The sequence below is a fragment of the Triturus cristatus genome, chromosome 3_2, assembly GCF_964204655.1.
Source record: "Triturus cristatus chromosome 3_2, aTriCri1.1, whole genome shotgun sequence".
NCBI classification, from domain to species: domain Eukaryota; kingdom Metazoa; phylum Chordata; class Amphibia; order Caudata; family Salamandridae; genus Triturus; species Triturus cristatus.
In genome coordinates this window covers 83,171,798-83,188,574 of record NC_140584.1, presented here as the reverse complement: position 1 = coordinate 83,188,574, position 16,777 = coordinate 83,171,798, and the positions used below count along the sequence as shown (strand labels likewise).

The following is a 16,777-nucleotide window of genomic DNA, read 5'->3' as shown; positions in this document are numbered from 1 at the left end:
CCCACTTGGCCTCGGGGATGGCCGCCTCAGTTTGCAGCCGTCGCCCACAGAGGAGTTACTTTCTCCACCGCGGGCTCTACGGATGCGGGTGCGGCTTTCGCTCACGCATGGGTGACCAGGTGGCTCACTTTCCAGCGGACCATCTGTTGAAGGTCCCCCACCAGGGCCCTGGTGGGAGGGAAATCTTACTTCCCTTTGAGGGTTCGCTCCTTTCTGCCTTGACAGGGGCTTGGAGGCGTCCTGCCTCTGGGACCCGGTGCCTCTGCATCGCGTGACCCGGCGTGCCTGTCCATTCACCCCTCAGCCGCCAGCCCCCTTCTGAGGACTGCTTTTCCCTCCCTGCCGCCCCTGTTGGCTCCGCTGTCCAGAGAGGCCCGCTGGCTGGACACTTGGGGACGCAACATTTTCGCCTCGACCAGCGCTGCCCTGCGGGCCCTTAACACCTTGTGTGCGCTGGCTAGGGCCTCCTCCTGTTTGTGGGACTTGGCTGAGTCTCTGGGGTCTGCAGCGTCCCAGGAGTCTGCTCAGGTGGATTTGCGGCACCACGCATTGGATGGCCGAGAGCTTGCGACGTTTATTCTCCGCTCCGCTCTGGATGTCTCTGAGGCGCTGGGCCGGGCCATGGCTTCCTCATTCGCCCTCCGTCGCCATGCTTGGCTTCGGGATGGCATCTTTCCTGAAAATATTCAGGAGAGGCTCATTGATCGCCCATTTGATGGCAGTCTGTTGTTTCATGCCCCGGCCGACTCCGCCATCTTGAAGCTCTTGGCAGGGCTCTGTCCTCCTCCTCCTCCTCCATCCCCTCCTCAGTGACTTCTGAGTTAGGGTTGCTTTTGGGGATTCTTAGGCCGGCGGTTATGGTTGTGGAGTATATTTTTCTGGCCGTTCACGTCCTTCCTTGGGACTTTGGCATTGTTGGCTGCTGGACGGCCCTTTTGTTGTTGTGTGTGAGTTCTGCAGGAGTTGTTGCGCAGACTTGGCCCTAAGATTGGGCCTTCTGCTTTGCTTGGGCTGCTGTCAAGCCTGTAGCGGGGATGCTTTTTTCCCCCGTGGTTCTTTTGTTTCTTCCTCTGCTGCGGAAGTTCTTCAAAAGAGGGTTCCCATATATTGGGACTTCACGTGCCCTATGTGGGGTTATGGTAGCTTTCATATGGCTTGCGCTCTGCTGGAGGTTTCGGGTCGCCTTCGGGTACCTGTTCATGGTGTTTACGTAGGTTGCTTTTGCTTCCTGAGGTCGTGTGCGTGGCCACTCGTGGTGGTGGCCCGGGCTTCTCCTCCTCTCCCTGCTCCCATTCTGCAGTGTGTGGTGTCCCGGTGTTCTCCCTTGCCAAGCGTTGCCTGCTTGGCCTTCCTGGGGCCTTGGGCTGTTCTTCTTGCTTCTGGCAGTGACTGCCGCCATTGTTCTGGCTGGTAGGCTGCTCTCCATCTGGAGTGGGCTCGCCTTCTTCTCCCTAGTTTCCTTGGGCTCTTTAGACTTCTTCTTCTTCTTCTTCCGTCTTCCTGTCCTGGCATTCGATGGAAGCTAAGTTGCCTTGTGGGGGAATGGGGTGCTTCGGCCTCTCCGTCCTTGCCCTTGGTTCCTCTGCTGTGAGTGTACATGCCGCTTCAGCTTTCTTTCCCTCCTACATCCCCTTGGTGTCGGTGGGGTCCTGCTTGTGGGGGTTCCTTTGGCCTGGCAGGGGCGAGGTTCTTCCTGGTCCACAGATCTGGTCCCCTGTGGGGCCCTCTGTTCTGCATTGGCTGGTGGGGTCCTTTCGGAGATCCTCCTTCCCAGGGGGTATTGCTAGGGTATCTATTCTACGTGAAGGAATCTGCGGCTAGTAGTCTTCTATCAGATGTACAAGTTACTTACCTTCTGTAACGATGTATCTGGTAGGGACGATTCTGGCCGCAGATTCCTTCATGGCCCGCCCTTCCTCCCCTGTTCTGTGAGGACCCTTGGGTTGGTCTTCGGTACTCGCCTCCCTGCGGGGTTCTGTGTTTCCTGTGAGTGCCTTCCTTGTTCTTGATGGGTGGCTCTGTCTGGGGGCAGTTCACTCCTCCCACGGTTCTTTGGAGGATGGGGTTTCGGTGCGCCGGTGCCCTGCTGTTCTGGCTACCCCAGGTTTGGGGGGGGGATTGCTTCTATCCTTGTCCTCCCTCCTCTCCCTTCCTTCCATTGCTATCCTCTGGTTTGAGGGTCCTCTGGCCATGTCTTGCCCTTGTGGGTGGTTGCTCTCCAGGGTGTGGTGGCTTGGTGGTTTGCTGTCCCAGTCTGTCTTGGGACTGGTCCCCTTCCTTGCTCAGGATGAGGGGGGTGGGCTTCCTATGTGTGCCGTGACTTTTATGCCTGTTCTTGCCTTCGGGGTACAGGGATGGGAGGTTGTCAATGTGCGGGCAGGGTGGCTGCGCAGGTTTCTGCTTGTTCTTCTTTCCCTGCCCTTGGGGTCTGCGGTGTTGGCACTACCCTGGTGGTGGTGTTAGTCATCGTTTCTTTCCAATTTTTCTGCTTTTCGTACACTGTTCCCATGCTCCCACAGTTTTTTATCTGGTGATTCCGTGTTGTGGTGCGGAAAAGTTCTCCGAAGAAAACTGACGTGGGCGCGCCGGGTCTTGTGTGACCTCGCTGACGTCACGTATGCGGACGACGCCTGGGCGGAGTCGCGTGATGTTGCCTCGCCCCCGGCGGTCAGGGATGCTGTGGCAAAAAGTTTCCGGATCCAGTCTCACGCCTGGGGATAATTCTACGTGAAGGAATCTGCGGCTAGAATCGTCTCTACCAGATACATCGTTACCGAAGGTAAGTAACTCGTACATCTGCATTGACCCGAAATTATTCGGATCACTAAATTGCGTGTATTTACGCGTGTTTGTAAGTGATTTGTTGCTAACATGTCAGATTGTAGTGAACGCAGGATATCTGTGTGTTCCTGTGTCCAATTTTTGTTTTTAAAATCAGGTTTGATTAATTCGTAGAGAGGTTTAACCCTTTCTGCTTAATTTAGAATGTAAGTTCTTCCAAAATTTAGGAAACCTAGAATCGACTGTACATTTTTCAGCGTTTTTGGAGGTTGGAGCAGCGCACACCTTTCTAAAAAGTTAGCTGCCAGGCTTATTCCTTCACTTGAAAGCTCATATCCTAGGAAAAGGACATTGAGATGGGCAATTCTTGATTTTTTTAAATTGAATTTGTAGCCCTCAGAGGCAAAGCCCAGTATAATGGTATTTACCCTGTTCAGGTGCCTATCCAGGTCATCGTCTGTCAGATAGATATCATCAACATATGACAATGCCTCGTCATCATAATTTTGTTGTAACTCTGTTACTCTTGCTGAGAATAACCCCGGCTGTTCTTGAACTCTTGTGGGAGACGACAAAAGTGACGCTGGGTCCCCATTATTGAGAAAGCTGTCAAGTACCTACTTTCAGGTGCTCTGTTTTGACAAAATAAACCATTTGAAATATCAAATGTGGTTTTATACTTTTTTACGCACAATGTTATTCATTAATACTGTACTGTGTGCATTTTGCACAGCAAATGTTTTAGAACAGGTGTTTAGGTGTCTGTAATCCAAAACTAGATGATGTGTTGTCTGGTTTGGAAACAGGAAACAAAGGATTGTTCATCAGTGAGGTGCAGGTTTCAATCACCCCTTGGTATTCAAGTTGATCTAAGATCTCCCTGACCTGTTTGTTTAGCTTCTTGCTTAATTGGGTACTGTCTTTGTGCAGTAGGTTGACATTTTAATTGCATTTCATGGTGAGGCAATTCCTCATCCAATCCTACATGATTTTTGTATAATACTGGGGCCTGGGCTATTGCCCATTTCCTAGCATAAGTATATTTTAAATTTATAGGAACATGGTTGGCGAAGGCTGGCATAATGATGTCTTCGCCATGTGGGCACTCCCTGACAAATTCTGGTGACCTGTCCTGTTCTGCTAGAAGTATATCATAACCCCTTGAAAGTTTTTCCCAAAAGAGTGCTTTCACTTTTCTTAGTATGTCTCCCTCCATTCGGAGTGTTATTTCATATAACCTTTGTGGAGAACTAACCCTGGTGTCTACAGTCTCAACTGTGATGTACTCATTCAAGTCCACTATCTCCAGAAGTTCCTTCAGGTTCTGGCGAGCTATTGTTACTTCTGCTGCACTGTCCAGAATTGTCTGAGCCCATTCTCCGTTCTTGAGTTGTGTTCTCAGAATTTTCGGCATGTCTGATCTTCAGACCTGCTGCCTTTTTCTTAGTGAATTGAGGTTTTGGTTTGTTTTTCTGAACGTGTTGATCGTCTTTGGACTTCACGCGTTGTTCTTTTTTTTTTTTTTTTTTTTTGAAACCGTTTATTGCAATCTCAAGAATATACAAGTATGGGCCTACAACCTTCCGGCCGGCCGCTAAAATGACAGGAGAATATGACATACGTTCAAAAACACTTGGCGTTGCAGAGAAGCAAAATCAGGAGGTATCAACGTCGTGGGCCACATCACTCTGACCCTACAATACGGTTTCATTTTATACAAACAACACGAAAAACCACACCCGCAAGGCAACCCGCAATCGAAAGTAACAACACGTGCTCCCCGAATGGGGGATCCCAGCCATCCACAGGAGTCTAAAGAGGGGAAGGGGAACAGATCGAGGACTGGGGGAACCCTGTGCCCGGGGCTGGGGAGAGGAGTCAGCTAAGGGGACGGAGCTGGTGAGGCAGCAGGCGTCAGTGGTGGCGCGCAGATACCCCCGCGGTAGGCGTTCCAGGGGCCCCATACCTTCACCCATGTCCCAGGCTTACCCCTCGCCACATACACCACCTTTTCTCGGAACATGCACCAATCCATGTGTTCTTTCCAGGCCGACACCGCCGGGGGCCTCTGGGATCCCCACAGTTGGGCAATGTCACGCTTAGCTATCCTATATCCCAGAGTCACCCATCGTGTCTGCGGAACCGAGTAGTCAGTTGGTTCCCACACATTCAGCAGGCATCTCCTCGCTTCAGGCAGCAGCGCGACATGCGTAACCACTCGCAGGACCTCATGCACACCACGCCAGAATCGCTCCACCTTCGGGCATTCCCACAAAATATGCTAAAAAGTCGCCAAAGCACCACACCCACGCTTACACAACCCATCCTCAGCATAGCCCATACGCAGAAGCCTTGGCCCCGTCATGTAAACCCGGTGGAGTATCTTAAGCTGGACGAAGCGAAGGCGAGCCGGTATGGCCACCTCCTTCGGAGAGGCCACCGCGGAAATCCAGTCCTCGTCATCCAACTCCAGCCCATCGGCAACCCAAGCCTCGCGGAGGCCAGTCAGCAAGCCCGAGCGGTCATTAATCAATTTTTTGTAAATAAGGGAGATCGTGCTGTCCGGAACGTGGCCATCCAGCACTCTATCCTCCAGGGGGGAAGACTCCGGGATGGAGGCGACGTCTGGGAAGACGGAGCCCAGTGCGTGACGGACCTGCAAGTACCGAAAGTATTCACTGCCCTGCAGCTGAAACTCCGTCTGCAGCGTCTCGAATGTTTTAAATCCCCCCCTCGTCCAGAGATCCCCCACTTTACTGATGCCTATCGTGTCCCACTTCTCGAAGCCCTTCGAGGTCCACAGGGAGCCCAACCTCTCAGACGCGTACAACGGTGATGCCCGGGTCAAACGGTCCTTCCACCCCATACACGCGTTGTTCTTTGTGATCTGACCGTCCTCTTCTTTCGGATGTCTGTGAAGATGTCTTAAAGGTACGAGAAGAACGTGTATCAGTATCTTGATACCTGTCAGGTTTTGTCAAATTATCCCTATTTCTGAGGTTATACCTCTTTTCAGAGGGCTCCTTTTGAGGAGACCTACCCCGGGTTTGAGAGCGTTTCTCTTTTGAATGTTGTTTGTTATTTTCCCACTTCTTTTTAGAAAATGTAGGATTGTGTTTAATTGAGTCCTTCTCAGGACCTTCAGACAGTTGTGGTTTAACTGGTTTTCCACCTAAACTGTCTCTGCCTAATTCTTCATAGGATTTTTCTATTATTCTGGGTAGTTCTTGTTGATGTTCTGTTACATCAAATTCCCTTAATCGTTGGCGGCTTGCCACTGCTGCTGCCTCCTCTTTAATATTAGAAAATATTATTGTTGAGACCTGGTCGAAGTTTTTTTTAGTAATTTCATACCTAAATTCAGAGCAGGCTCTGCCCGGTATTCATTTTGAATTTGTTTTAGGACATCAGGTATTAACGCAAATGACGGAATACCATGTGTTTTAGTATAGATGGCAGCAAAGACTGTGCCCAAGTGGTGCAGTCTTCCAGATGTGGTGTGATCCTCATTGGTAGACAGATTGTTAGGATTCTGTGTTTCTCATAAGGGCTAGTATTAGGAAATACTGCTTCGATTTGAGTAATTTTTTGAGCTATCCAGAATGGAATTTGTTCATGTTTTGTGGACATTTTACTCATGACTGCGTGTAACGTCTGTGGAGTAATTTTGTAGTGTATTCCCCTGATGAGGGGTTTGATTTGAGTGAGTAATTTCTCGTCTGACATTGCTTCAATGTCAGGATGAGGTGTATGTCCGGCTAAAATCGGCCATGTTGCTCCTGGTCTACCTAGTTTTGATTAAAAAAAACAAACCCTCTCCAGCAGATCCTACATATGTTAAAAGTCAACTCATACCAGACTCTCTAGTGATAGTCCCTACTCATAAGCAGGCAAACTCTCAAACAACTGGTGAAGCTCCCCCACCATACAAAGAGAGTAAATGTATAGGTGCTGCTGGTAAAAGGGTGGCAGCCCAATCAGCCAACAATTGGAGAAACTCCATTGGGCTCTTGTTAAGGCACACTTGGACGAAGTGGAGGAGATAATACAGCACTTCCCAGAAGAACATGAATAAAGAGAGTACCAAATTGCATCGGGGGGAAAGTTTTCCCTAATACTCATATAAGATATGCCCTGGATGCAGGGGTATACATTCCAGCCTTGTACCAAGACGACATGCCTGGCTAAGGGTATCTGGCTTCAAGCCAGAAGTTCAGCAGAACTTATTGGTCCTTCTCTTCGATGGAGAACATCTTTTTGGGCCACAGGTGGATACTCTCCTAGAAAAGATAAGAAAAATAAAGAAACAGCAAAAGCAATTGTAGCCCTCCAAACATAATCAAATTTGAGCTCCTTTCGACTCTCCAACTATCGTGGAGCATCTAAAACAACCTCTACTGAGACATCCGCCCTTATAATAAAACATAAAATCGAGCATCTTCTCCTAGAGGATACAATAGGGGATCCTATAGAGGAAACAATCATAGAGGCAGAGGTAGAGATGGTTTTACCAAACCCTCCACCACCAAGCCTTTCCTCGCCCCAGATCACACAGCACCTGTCGGGGGAAGACTACAGCCATTCCTTTCCGCATGTGAATATCCAATCAATGTGTGTTGGATATTATTCAACATGATTATTGTCTGGAGCTCACTCCAACACCCCCAAACATTCCACCTTGCACCCACAGAATGTCAACAGACCATCAAAAACTGCTGAAATAGGAAATTCAAGCTCTACTAAGCAAAGGGGCGATAGAACTTGTACCATTACAACAACAGGGCACAGGGTCTAAACCCTTTACTTCCTTATACCCTATAAGGACAGGGCTCTAAGACCCATTCTAGACCTCTAAACATGACGTCATATCACTTCTGCAACAGGCATGACTGCATTAGATCTAACAGAAGCATTTGGTCACATTCCAGTTCACCCAGTACACAGGTAATACCTCAGGTTTGCTTTCAACGGACAACACTTTAAGTTCAAAGTGCTTCAGTTTGGGGATACATATATGATATATATGTATTAATAGGTTTGTATTCATATGTGTGTGTTTTAATATATGTATATATGTGTGTGTTAATATATATATTAGTTATGCAAAGTGAAATCATACACATATAGTAAGCTGTGTAACACATGTGTTCAGAACTAAAATCCATTGCAATAATTGTTGATTGGTCCTTACACCCCTCAAAAGTGAAAGTTGATTATGATATTGGGTTCTTTAAATTGATGGCTTTTGGACGGTATGTACTGGAGGTCAGTAGGAGAGCATGGTCTTCTGCGCAAGAGCCTGCTAGACCAGTCATTTATTGTTTGAAAACCTCCAAACGCACCAGGACATTTTGTATTTATATGTAGAATAGGAAACCTAGTAACCTGGGAAAAAATAGCTCTCCATATTTGCCAAGCTGAACATCAATTAAACTGTTTGTGTTCATTAATCTTTTTTCTTTTTCAGGCGCTGTTATGAGTTTTTAGAGTTACTTTTACAAGAATGGCAAACACATTCACTAGAAAGGTAAGGTCTTAAAAAATCCTGCCTTCATTTTTTCAGGTTTCTACTTGCAGCTAGTATTTATTCTGTGAGAAATTAAACTGATTTAGGGACTGAACAATGTAAACACTAACTTGGCAGTCCAAAATGATATTAATTTGATCCTCGATTTTGTTTGTATGGTCATGTGCAGTTTTACTGACATTAAACGGAGTTGTTTATAGTTCTGAGACCTTCTCTTTCCTAGCTTGGAGTATATCTAGGGGTAATCCTTTATGTGCAGTTTTATAGTGGTCTGATTTTTGGTCAGATCTATCATGCTGAAGACTGTTAGGCAAGTGTATGCTATTGGGTTTGGTTGGAAAATGCTGGTTTATAGACTGGTCTCAGTACTCGAGTTGTTGTGCCTGGTGTTTGAAGATGGGGGTGCAAAATGTGGAAGGATACCATCACAAGCCAGTTCATGGGTATGCACTGAGAACCTATGACTTACAATATTCGTGTGATAGTAGTTTACAGGCAAGAAATGCATATGCGCTTTGGTATCTGAACAGACATTCCATCAACTTGGCCAAACTCAGGTTCTGCTTTAGCTCTTCAAAACTTTATCACCTACATATTCTGAGGTTATTCTGAGCTGGAGGTCTGGAGCAACAGCTTATGGCACTACAGATTCAAACAATTAGTCAGCTATAAAGCATTCTTCTGAAGTAGGTGGCTTTACTAATTTGCTTAACTGTCTGTTGGCCATCCCCTCCTACATCACCTCCAGGTAGACGTTTGTTGGTAATAAGAAACGTTTCAGTTTTTGGAGAGAAGAATATTATGGCAGAGTTTGCTGTGTGATTAAGGGCTCTTGTCAGTGGTTGATCCAGATGCCTGTAGATTTTACTTCAGATGGAAGAATTAGGTTCAAACCAGCAAATTGACATTTTCTTAATGTTTCTTTGTTGAATTTGTGGAAAGAAGAATTCGAATTTCTCTGGCTTTAGTTTGAGGAAGTTGGCGGTTATCCAGTCTGACAGTGTTTATAAGGAAGTTTTCATGATGTGGATATCTTGGGGAGAATTCTTTTGCAAGTGGATCTGGAGATCATCAGCATAGTGGTGGATTTTAATATCTGTCTCTTCTATTAGATCTTGCAGTAGATCTTTCTAGAGACTCATTAACCACTGGTGATCTTTGTTGGGTTAGAAGTGGCAGGACCAAAGTTAACCAGTTCTTTGTGGCTGGTGAGGAATGAGGTAAGCAAACTGAGGATTTTTCTTTGCAAGCATAGTGGAATTTGATTATTTTGAGAAAACCTTGGTGGAGGATGATACCAAAAGCTCCTGATAGGTCGTGGACAAGTAGACATGTGACACCTTTCTTCTGTTATTAAATGTACGTTGTTGAATATTTTTCTACACAAATATGTGCATTTACTTAGTGTGTTTTGGTACTGCAGACCTTGTGGAAGTGGGCTTGATGTGGTTCCAATAGATCGTTGTTGATAGTAAACTAGATTGTCACTTCTGAGGACAAAGTATACTTTGACTATATTTACATGTCAGCCAACACCTAGGATATTGGACTGCCATTTCAGCTCTGTTGTGATGTTTAACTAGACTGACAACCTACCTACCAAAAGCTCTTGAAACAATTTGTTCACCTCTTGCTGGATAAAATTCCCAAGCTCTGCCAGTTTATGGAGCAGTAGCATAGCTATTTCATTCCCAAACATGTGGGCATTAAACACATGGATTCTGTAAAATTTCGTTTTGACCCTGTGATTGACAAAATTCTTATTTGCTATGTACAAGACTCATTTTTCAAGTCGCGAAAAGCTTTTCTGAGTTGTAAAGTGGATTTTGTGACCTATTCAGAATTGCTGTCTGAAAGGGGCAAGAAAGGGACTTTAAATTGCAATACGTAACCTCAAAGGAGGTGGGAACTGATTTGCAAAGCACAAGGGATCTTCTTGCAATCCTTTCCCTATTAAGAATCTGTTTGACAGCTTAAGATTAGAGGCAGTGGTCCTTCTGAAGTATTCTCAAACAGTAAAAATAGGAACTTTTATTGTTTAAAAGCAGCACTACTTCCTTTAGGAAACTTTGGCTGCGTTTAAAAAAACAACAACAACAAAAGGTTTTCTATCAGGGAATGCGTAAACGGGGATAGTTGTCTGCTACTCCTTGCAAGCCACTATCCCAGTGTTTGCAGCCAGTCGCAAAGAGTTGCAAATTGCAACCTTGGTAGTGAATATTAATGAGGCTGGTCTTTATTCGACTACCTGCGCATGGTGATTTTGCCAGTTGACCCAGTAGTACATAATTTGGTTTGTAAAAAACATCTGTGCGCAATTTACGGTCACTTTTTGCTAATGGAATCTTTGTGCATCTGGCCCTTGGTGTTTTCCATACCAGTTAAAAATGTCGTATCCATCATTTAGCTTGCAAAAGAAACTGCATCTTTATGTATACTGTAAATTGCTTCCCAGTCAGCCTACAATAATAAGTAGACAATTGATTCTCCACTAGGAATTGATCACTAAGAAAAACCTTGCTATCAGTGCTAAACCTATGGTACCCCATCTTCTGCTTTTGTTTTAATGTATTATTTCATGTGAACAACATCCAGATGTTCTCATGCCATATTGAATGCAAGCCTGTACCATATCTGCAAAATTTTGTTAAACCCAAGATGTTTGTTATGTCTGGGCTATGCTTGCGTTCCAGTCAACTTAACAAGTAGTGAGAGCTGTGAATATTTTAGTGAGAGTCAGAAAAAATCCAGTTGGTCTTCATAGTCAATACTTTTTGGTTGCATTTACAATGAAAGTCAATAACTTTAACATCAGATTTCCGAAATCATTTGCATTATTGTTCCAGCTTCATTAAACCTGCATTGAATCCTTTTGAGCTTACACCTAAACCTGTTAAACCTCGGTCTGTTCCCCAAGAGTTTGCTTCACTGGAGATCTGACTTTCAGAACAACTCAACACATATTTATTCACAGCCAAACGCAGAAGATATTTTCTCGAAGAATCCTGCAACAGTCTTTTGTTGTACAGATGTCCCTGGATCATAATCAGTCCTTTGGTAATTAGGTCTCATTCCATTTGGAGATAACTTCTGTCTGCAAAGTTAATTTTGGTTGAGCCTCTCTCATCTTTCTGTAAACACTGAGGAGAACGTCTTTGCTTACCAAGTTTCTCTGATTTATTTTCTTTGCAAGGATGTACTCATTGACATTGAATTTTAAGAAGATTCCTCCATGAAGGAGACCAAGTGAGAAATGCATACTTGGAATGTCTCTGGCTTTTAGTTTCAAATACCGCATTATTAGGAGCTGAGCAGTCTGAAACTGAGTTGCGATAGCACTCTACAGCATCATGTGTACATTAATACATAGTTGGCTGTGCATATCTGCCATAATGAATTTCCCCAGCACGTCTTCAAACTCACAAATATATTGTTGATCATAATCTTAGTAGAATAAATGTCTAATGCCTTTCATTTGAATCACTCTGGCCTGGAAATATCTATTTTATAGTTATAAGATTGAATTGTGCAGGTACCAGGTTCAGTTTACATTATGTCTGCTTTTCCATTTTTGACTAATGAGTTATTTAAAACAGTGCAGTTATTGAAGTCATGGGAGCATGACAATTCCTATTCAATAAAGGGAATTTCCTGAATTCTTGAAGTTTTTAATTCCTTGTCAGATACAGAAAATGTATTCTGGTAGGTATACTTGCATTCTAATTTTTTTTGAAAAAAAGACCGTATTGGTGATAAAGAAAACCCAACCTGGTACACAAGCACAAGTATGTAGGGCTGTTAAAAATATGAGTTTCCATATTTGGGACGTCTGTGGATGTTGGTAGAGGTTACGCGTACCTGATTTTTATTTTATTTTAGATAGTAAACATTTAATAATTATGAATCAGGTCAATTGTAGAATAACTGAATTTTAAAATTAACAGCAAAACATACTTTGAAATCATTGAATGCAAGTCAAAGCAGACTAATCAGAAAATATACTTATAAACACGGACTCCAATAGTACCTGTTGTCAAAATAAGTCAAGCAAAGCAAATAGATCGAGGAGTAAAAAATGTATTCGATTGTATAAATGCATTCTGATATTGACAAGAATTTCTCCCCATCTAGGCACATAGCAGTACTAGCAGAAACCATAAAGAAGGGAATCCACGACGCTGACTCAGAAGCTCGCATAGTAGCAAGAAAGTAAGTTTTTAATTAATAGCCCTTGGTACTCTGATAAACTTGTATGCTTTGATAATCTTCTTAGAGTCTATTAATAATGTAGCCCAACTTTATTTTCCTTTTCCAGATCTAATCTCACATATTGTTTGTGACATTTTAATGTGTTCATTTTATTTTCAAACATGTTCCTGGAGGATACTTCCTTTTTGTTTATTTAGCAGTGATAGCATTTTTGAATACCTTTTTCAAGTTTTCCATCTAAGGTATAATTCCTTAGAATGATTCTCCAGAGTATGTTTTTAATCCTTGTTGAAATTGTAGAATGAGCACCATGTATATTTATAAAAAGACTTCCATTGTCAGGAGCGAAAGTGTAGTACAATATGATGCCCATATTTGGCGTTCAGCTTTTTGATATTTGAGATAATACATTTTGTTCTAATGCTTTTATTCATTATCGTGCTTGTTAGAGTTCAGGAGGCGATCAGCCAAGACACTGTGTAGACACGCCCCGGGCGGAGGTTGCAAATGGCATCCACAATGAGAGAATGACTCACTTAAAACTCCGACACTCTTTGAAAGGGGAAAGGGATGGTCTGCCTTTGTGTGCTGAAAGATAAGGTGATTTGGAACTTTGTTCTAATGCCATGCATTCAATCAATCAATCAATCAAAGAGTTCTTGTAACACACGACTTTGCACCCCGGGGGGGTCCCCAGGCCTAGGTCTTCACTTCCGTGGTCGAAGAGCCTTGTCTTGAGCTTCTTCCTGAATTCAAGTGAAGGTCGGGTGCGTAAGTGAAGAGGGAGGTTGTTTCAGGACTTGGCGGTGTGGTAGGAGAAAGACCGACCTCAGCAGCGGTTCCAGCAGATACAAGGGTTGTGGGCCAGGGCGATGAAGGTGGAGTGGAGTTTCCTGTTGGGTCGATGGAACGTCAGGCGGTGGTTAATGTAGGCGGGCCCGGAGTTGTCATGGGCCTTGTAGCCGTGAGTTTTGAGCTTGAGGAGGCATTTTTCTGTACGGGAGCCAGTGGAGGGCTCGGAGGTGTGGAGGTGGTGCTTGTTCTCCTGGGGAGGTTGACGATGAATCTTGCTGCCATGTTCTGGATGGTCTAGAGTCAGTTGAGCAATTGTTTGGTTGTTCCGGCTTAGAGTTTGTTGCGTTAGTGGAGGCAGTTGGAGATGAGGACTCGGGTGAATGTTTTCCTGATGGAGATGGGTATCCAGCGCAAGATCTTGCGGAGAGTGTGAAAGACGGCATTGACTTGGTTCTGCATGGTTAGTTGGCTATCCAAGATGATTCTGAGGTTGCATGCGTGGTTGGAGGGAGCAGGAGCGGGCCAAGTGCGGTGGGCCACCAGGTGTTGTCCCAGAGGGAGGGGTTGTTTTCAAAGATGAGTACCTCAGTTTTCTCCCAGTTGCGCTTCAAGCAGTTGGCCATCGCCCAGTTGGCGATGTTGGACAAGATGTCCTAGAAGTAGGCTGTGATGGTGTCTTCTGTGAGTGAAAGGATGAGCTGCATGTCATCCACCTATGAGATGATGTTGAGTCCGTGGGTGTGGGCGATGTCTGCTAGAGTCGTCCTGTAGGTGTTGAAGAGGGTGTGGCTGAGGGAGGAGCCCTGAGGGACGCTGTAGATGATGTTCTGGGGTTTGGAGAAAAAGGTGGTAGGTGGATCCTCCGTGTTCATCCGGAGAGGAAGGAGGCGATCCATTTGAGAGCGTTACACTGAATGTATGATGATGAGAGTGTGATGGGAGACCGTGTTGAATGCTGCAGAGAGGTTGAGGAGGATGAGGGCTGCTGTTTCCCCTTGGTTGAGGAGGTGTCTGATGTCATTCGTAGCTGTGATCAGGGCAGTCACGGTGCTGTGACTGGCCCGGAAGCCTGATTGGGAGGCGTCAAGAAAGTTGTTCAGTTCGAGGTACTCTGTAAGCTGGGAGTTGATGGCTTTCTCAGAGTTTTTGGCTGGGAAGTGGAGTAGCGAGATTGGCCGAGAACTCATGAGTATGGTGGGGTAGGCGGAGGGTTTTTTCAGGAGAGGCTTGACCTCTGCATGCTTACATGAAGCTGGGAGATGACTGTCGTGTTGGACGTTTTGAGGATCTCTGTGAGGTGGTTGCTAATTTAGTCTCCCCCTAGGTTGCAGATGTGTGGGCAGGAGTCCGTGGGCACATCAGAGTTGATTAAGTTCATAATGGTGGTGGCGTCTAGCGCCGAGAGCTGCTTCCATTCGGCTAGTCGGTGGGTGTTGGTGGCGCCAAACGCAGCAAAGTTTACCATTCGCTGTGGGCGGGATACCTCCGACTCACTAGGCAGGACGATTTCCACGTCAGTAGCCCTTCGGCGCTATGTCTGGCTGTGGTCGACTGAGTTTTCAGGGGCTGTCCAATCCACTCATATGGACATGCCCTTTGATGGCTGTTGCCTATTCGGCGACAAGGCAGACAATGTGCTGGAGTGCTTTAAGGACTCTCGGCCTCTCCACCACCCACCCTGCGCAGTCTGCTTTTTGCCCCTTTCGTGGCTATGGAAGGGGTGCCCCGCCACGTACCGCCCAGAGCCACAGGCCAGCGCAAGCTGTTCACCCCCTGCGTGGCCGGGGATGTGGGAACCACAGCCGAGGTTCTAGGGGCCAGCGGTTGGGCCAGTCCACCACAGCCCCCTCTGCAGCAGCCTCCAAACCCTCCTAGTCCGACCTTTGAGGGCCACCAATCGCCAGTGGGCGGCAGGACTCGCCATCACCTCCCCCACTGCCGCACCATCACGTTGGACAGGTGGGTTTAGCAAATAGTCCAAAGGGGTTACTCCCTCCCCCTCGAGACTGCCTCTCCAATCAATGCCACCTCAGTACCATCGCATGTCTGAGGATCATCAGGCCCTTCACCAAGAGAAAGTTTCGACACTCTTGGCCAAGGGAGCCATTGCGCGAGTTCCTGTCCCAGAAGTAAGTTGTGGTTGCTATTGCCACTACTTTCTAGTGCCCAAGAAGGACAAAGGCCTGCATCCTATCTTGGATCTCCGGAACGTCAACCGCTTCCTCCTGAAGGAGAAGTTCAAAATGTTGACACTAGCTCAGGTCCTGTCTGCCCTCGACCCTGGAGACTGGATGGTAGCGTTGTACTTGCAGGACGCTTTACCTGCAGTGAATGGTAGGCCACAAGCACTTTCAGTTTACCGTGCTCCTCTTTGGCCTTACCAGCACCCCTCGGGTGTTCACTAAAGTGATGGTTGCAGCTCATCTGCGCAGATCAGGGTTTCCAGTCTTTCCCTATCTGTTCCCTATCTGGACGACTGGCTGCTGAAGGCGGGCTTGCCCCAGGTTGTCGTCTCCCACCTCCAGACGACGGCCAACCTCCTTCATTCACTGGGGTTTTCCATCAACGTGCCGAAAAACCTGACTCCCTCTCAGAAGCTCCTCTTCATCGGTGTGATTCTGGACACTACGTAGTTTTGGGTCTATCCCCCCGAACAGCGAGTCCGGGATATTCGGGCTATGATTCCGATCATTCAGCCTCTATCCCGGGTGTCGGTCAGGATGACTCAAGCTACTGGGCCTGATGGCCTCCTACATCCTGCTGGTGGACCATGCCAGATGGCATATGCGGGCTGTGCAGTGGGACCTGAACTTCCGGTGGGCTCAACATTAGGGGAACCTGTCCGATTGCGTCCAGATCTCAGAGGGCACTGCACACCAATTGCAGTGGTGGCTAACGAACCAGGATTGGTCCCTTTCCCTTCTCCAACCAGAGTTCACAGTGGTGACCGATGCATCACTTCTAGGATGGGGCGGTCACATGGGTGGGTCGGAGATCAGAGGCCTCTAGTCTCCGGCGGAGTCCGAGCTCCACATCAACCTCTGGAGCTTCGGGCGATCCGTCTTGCACTAAAAGTAGTCCTTCCCTCTGTCCGGGGAAGAGTAGTGCAGGTGTTCACGAACAACACCATTGTCATGTGGTACTGCAACAAACAGGGCGGGGTGGGGTCGTGGACCCTATGTCAAGAGGCTATCTGTCTCTGGACATGGCTGGAACATCAAGGCATATCCCTGGTGGTTCGACACCTGACATTTCCCTGAATGCCAGGGCGAACGATCTCAGCCGTAGGTGCATGATGGATCACGAATGGCATCTTCACTCGGAGGTGACGCAAGGTCTCTTTCAGAAGTGGGGAGAGCCTTGGTTAGATCTATTCGCCACCGAAGAGAACGCTCAATGTCAGCAATTCTGAGTGTTGGAATTTCCAAAGCGGCATTCGCTAGTTGGCGCTTTTCGGCGCGAGTG

The 16,777-nt window shown here is 46.6% G+C and overlaps 1 protein-coding gene across 2 annotated transcripts in view; it reads left to right on the top strand.

Moving 5' to 3' along the window:
* Positions 1-16,777, top strand: part of CLASP1 (cytoplasmic linker associated protein 1) — a 1,312,099-nt gene that overhangs the window by 571,039 nt on the left and 724,283 nt on the right. For both annotated transcript variants that reach the window (XM_085647275.1, XM_085647274.1), the window contains exons 15-16: positions 8,249-8,308; positions 12,440-12,517. In XM_085647275.1, coding sequence (XP_085503401.1) covers positions 8,249-8,308; positions 12,440-12,517 — 138 coding nt within the window. The remainder of the gene's footprint in view (positions 1-8,248; positions 8,309-12,439; positions 12,518-16,777) is intronic.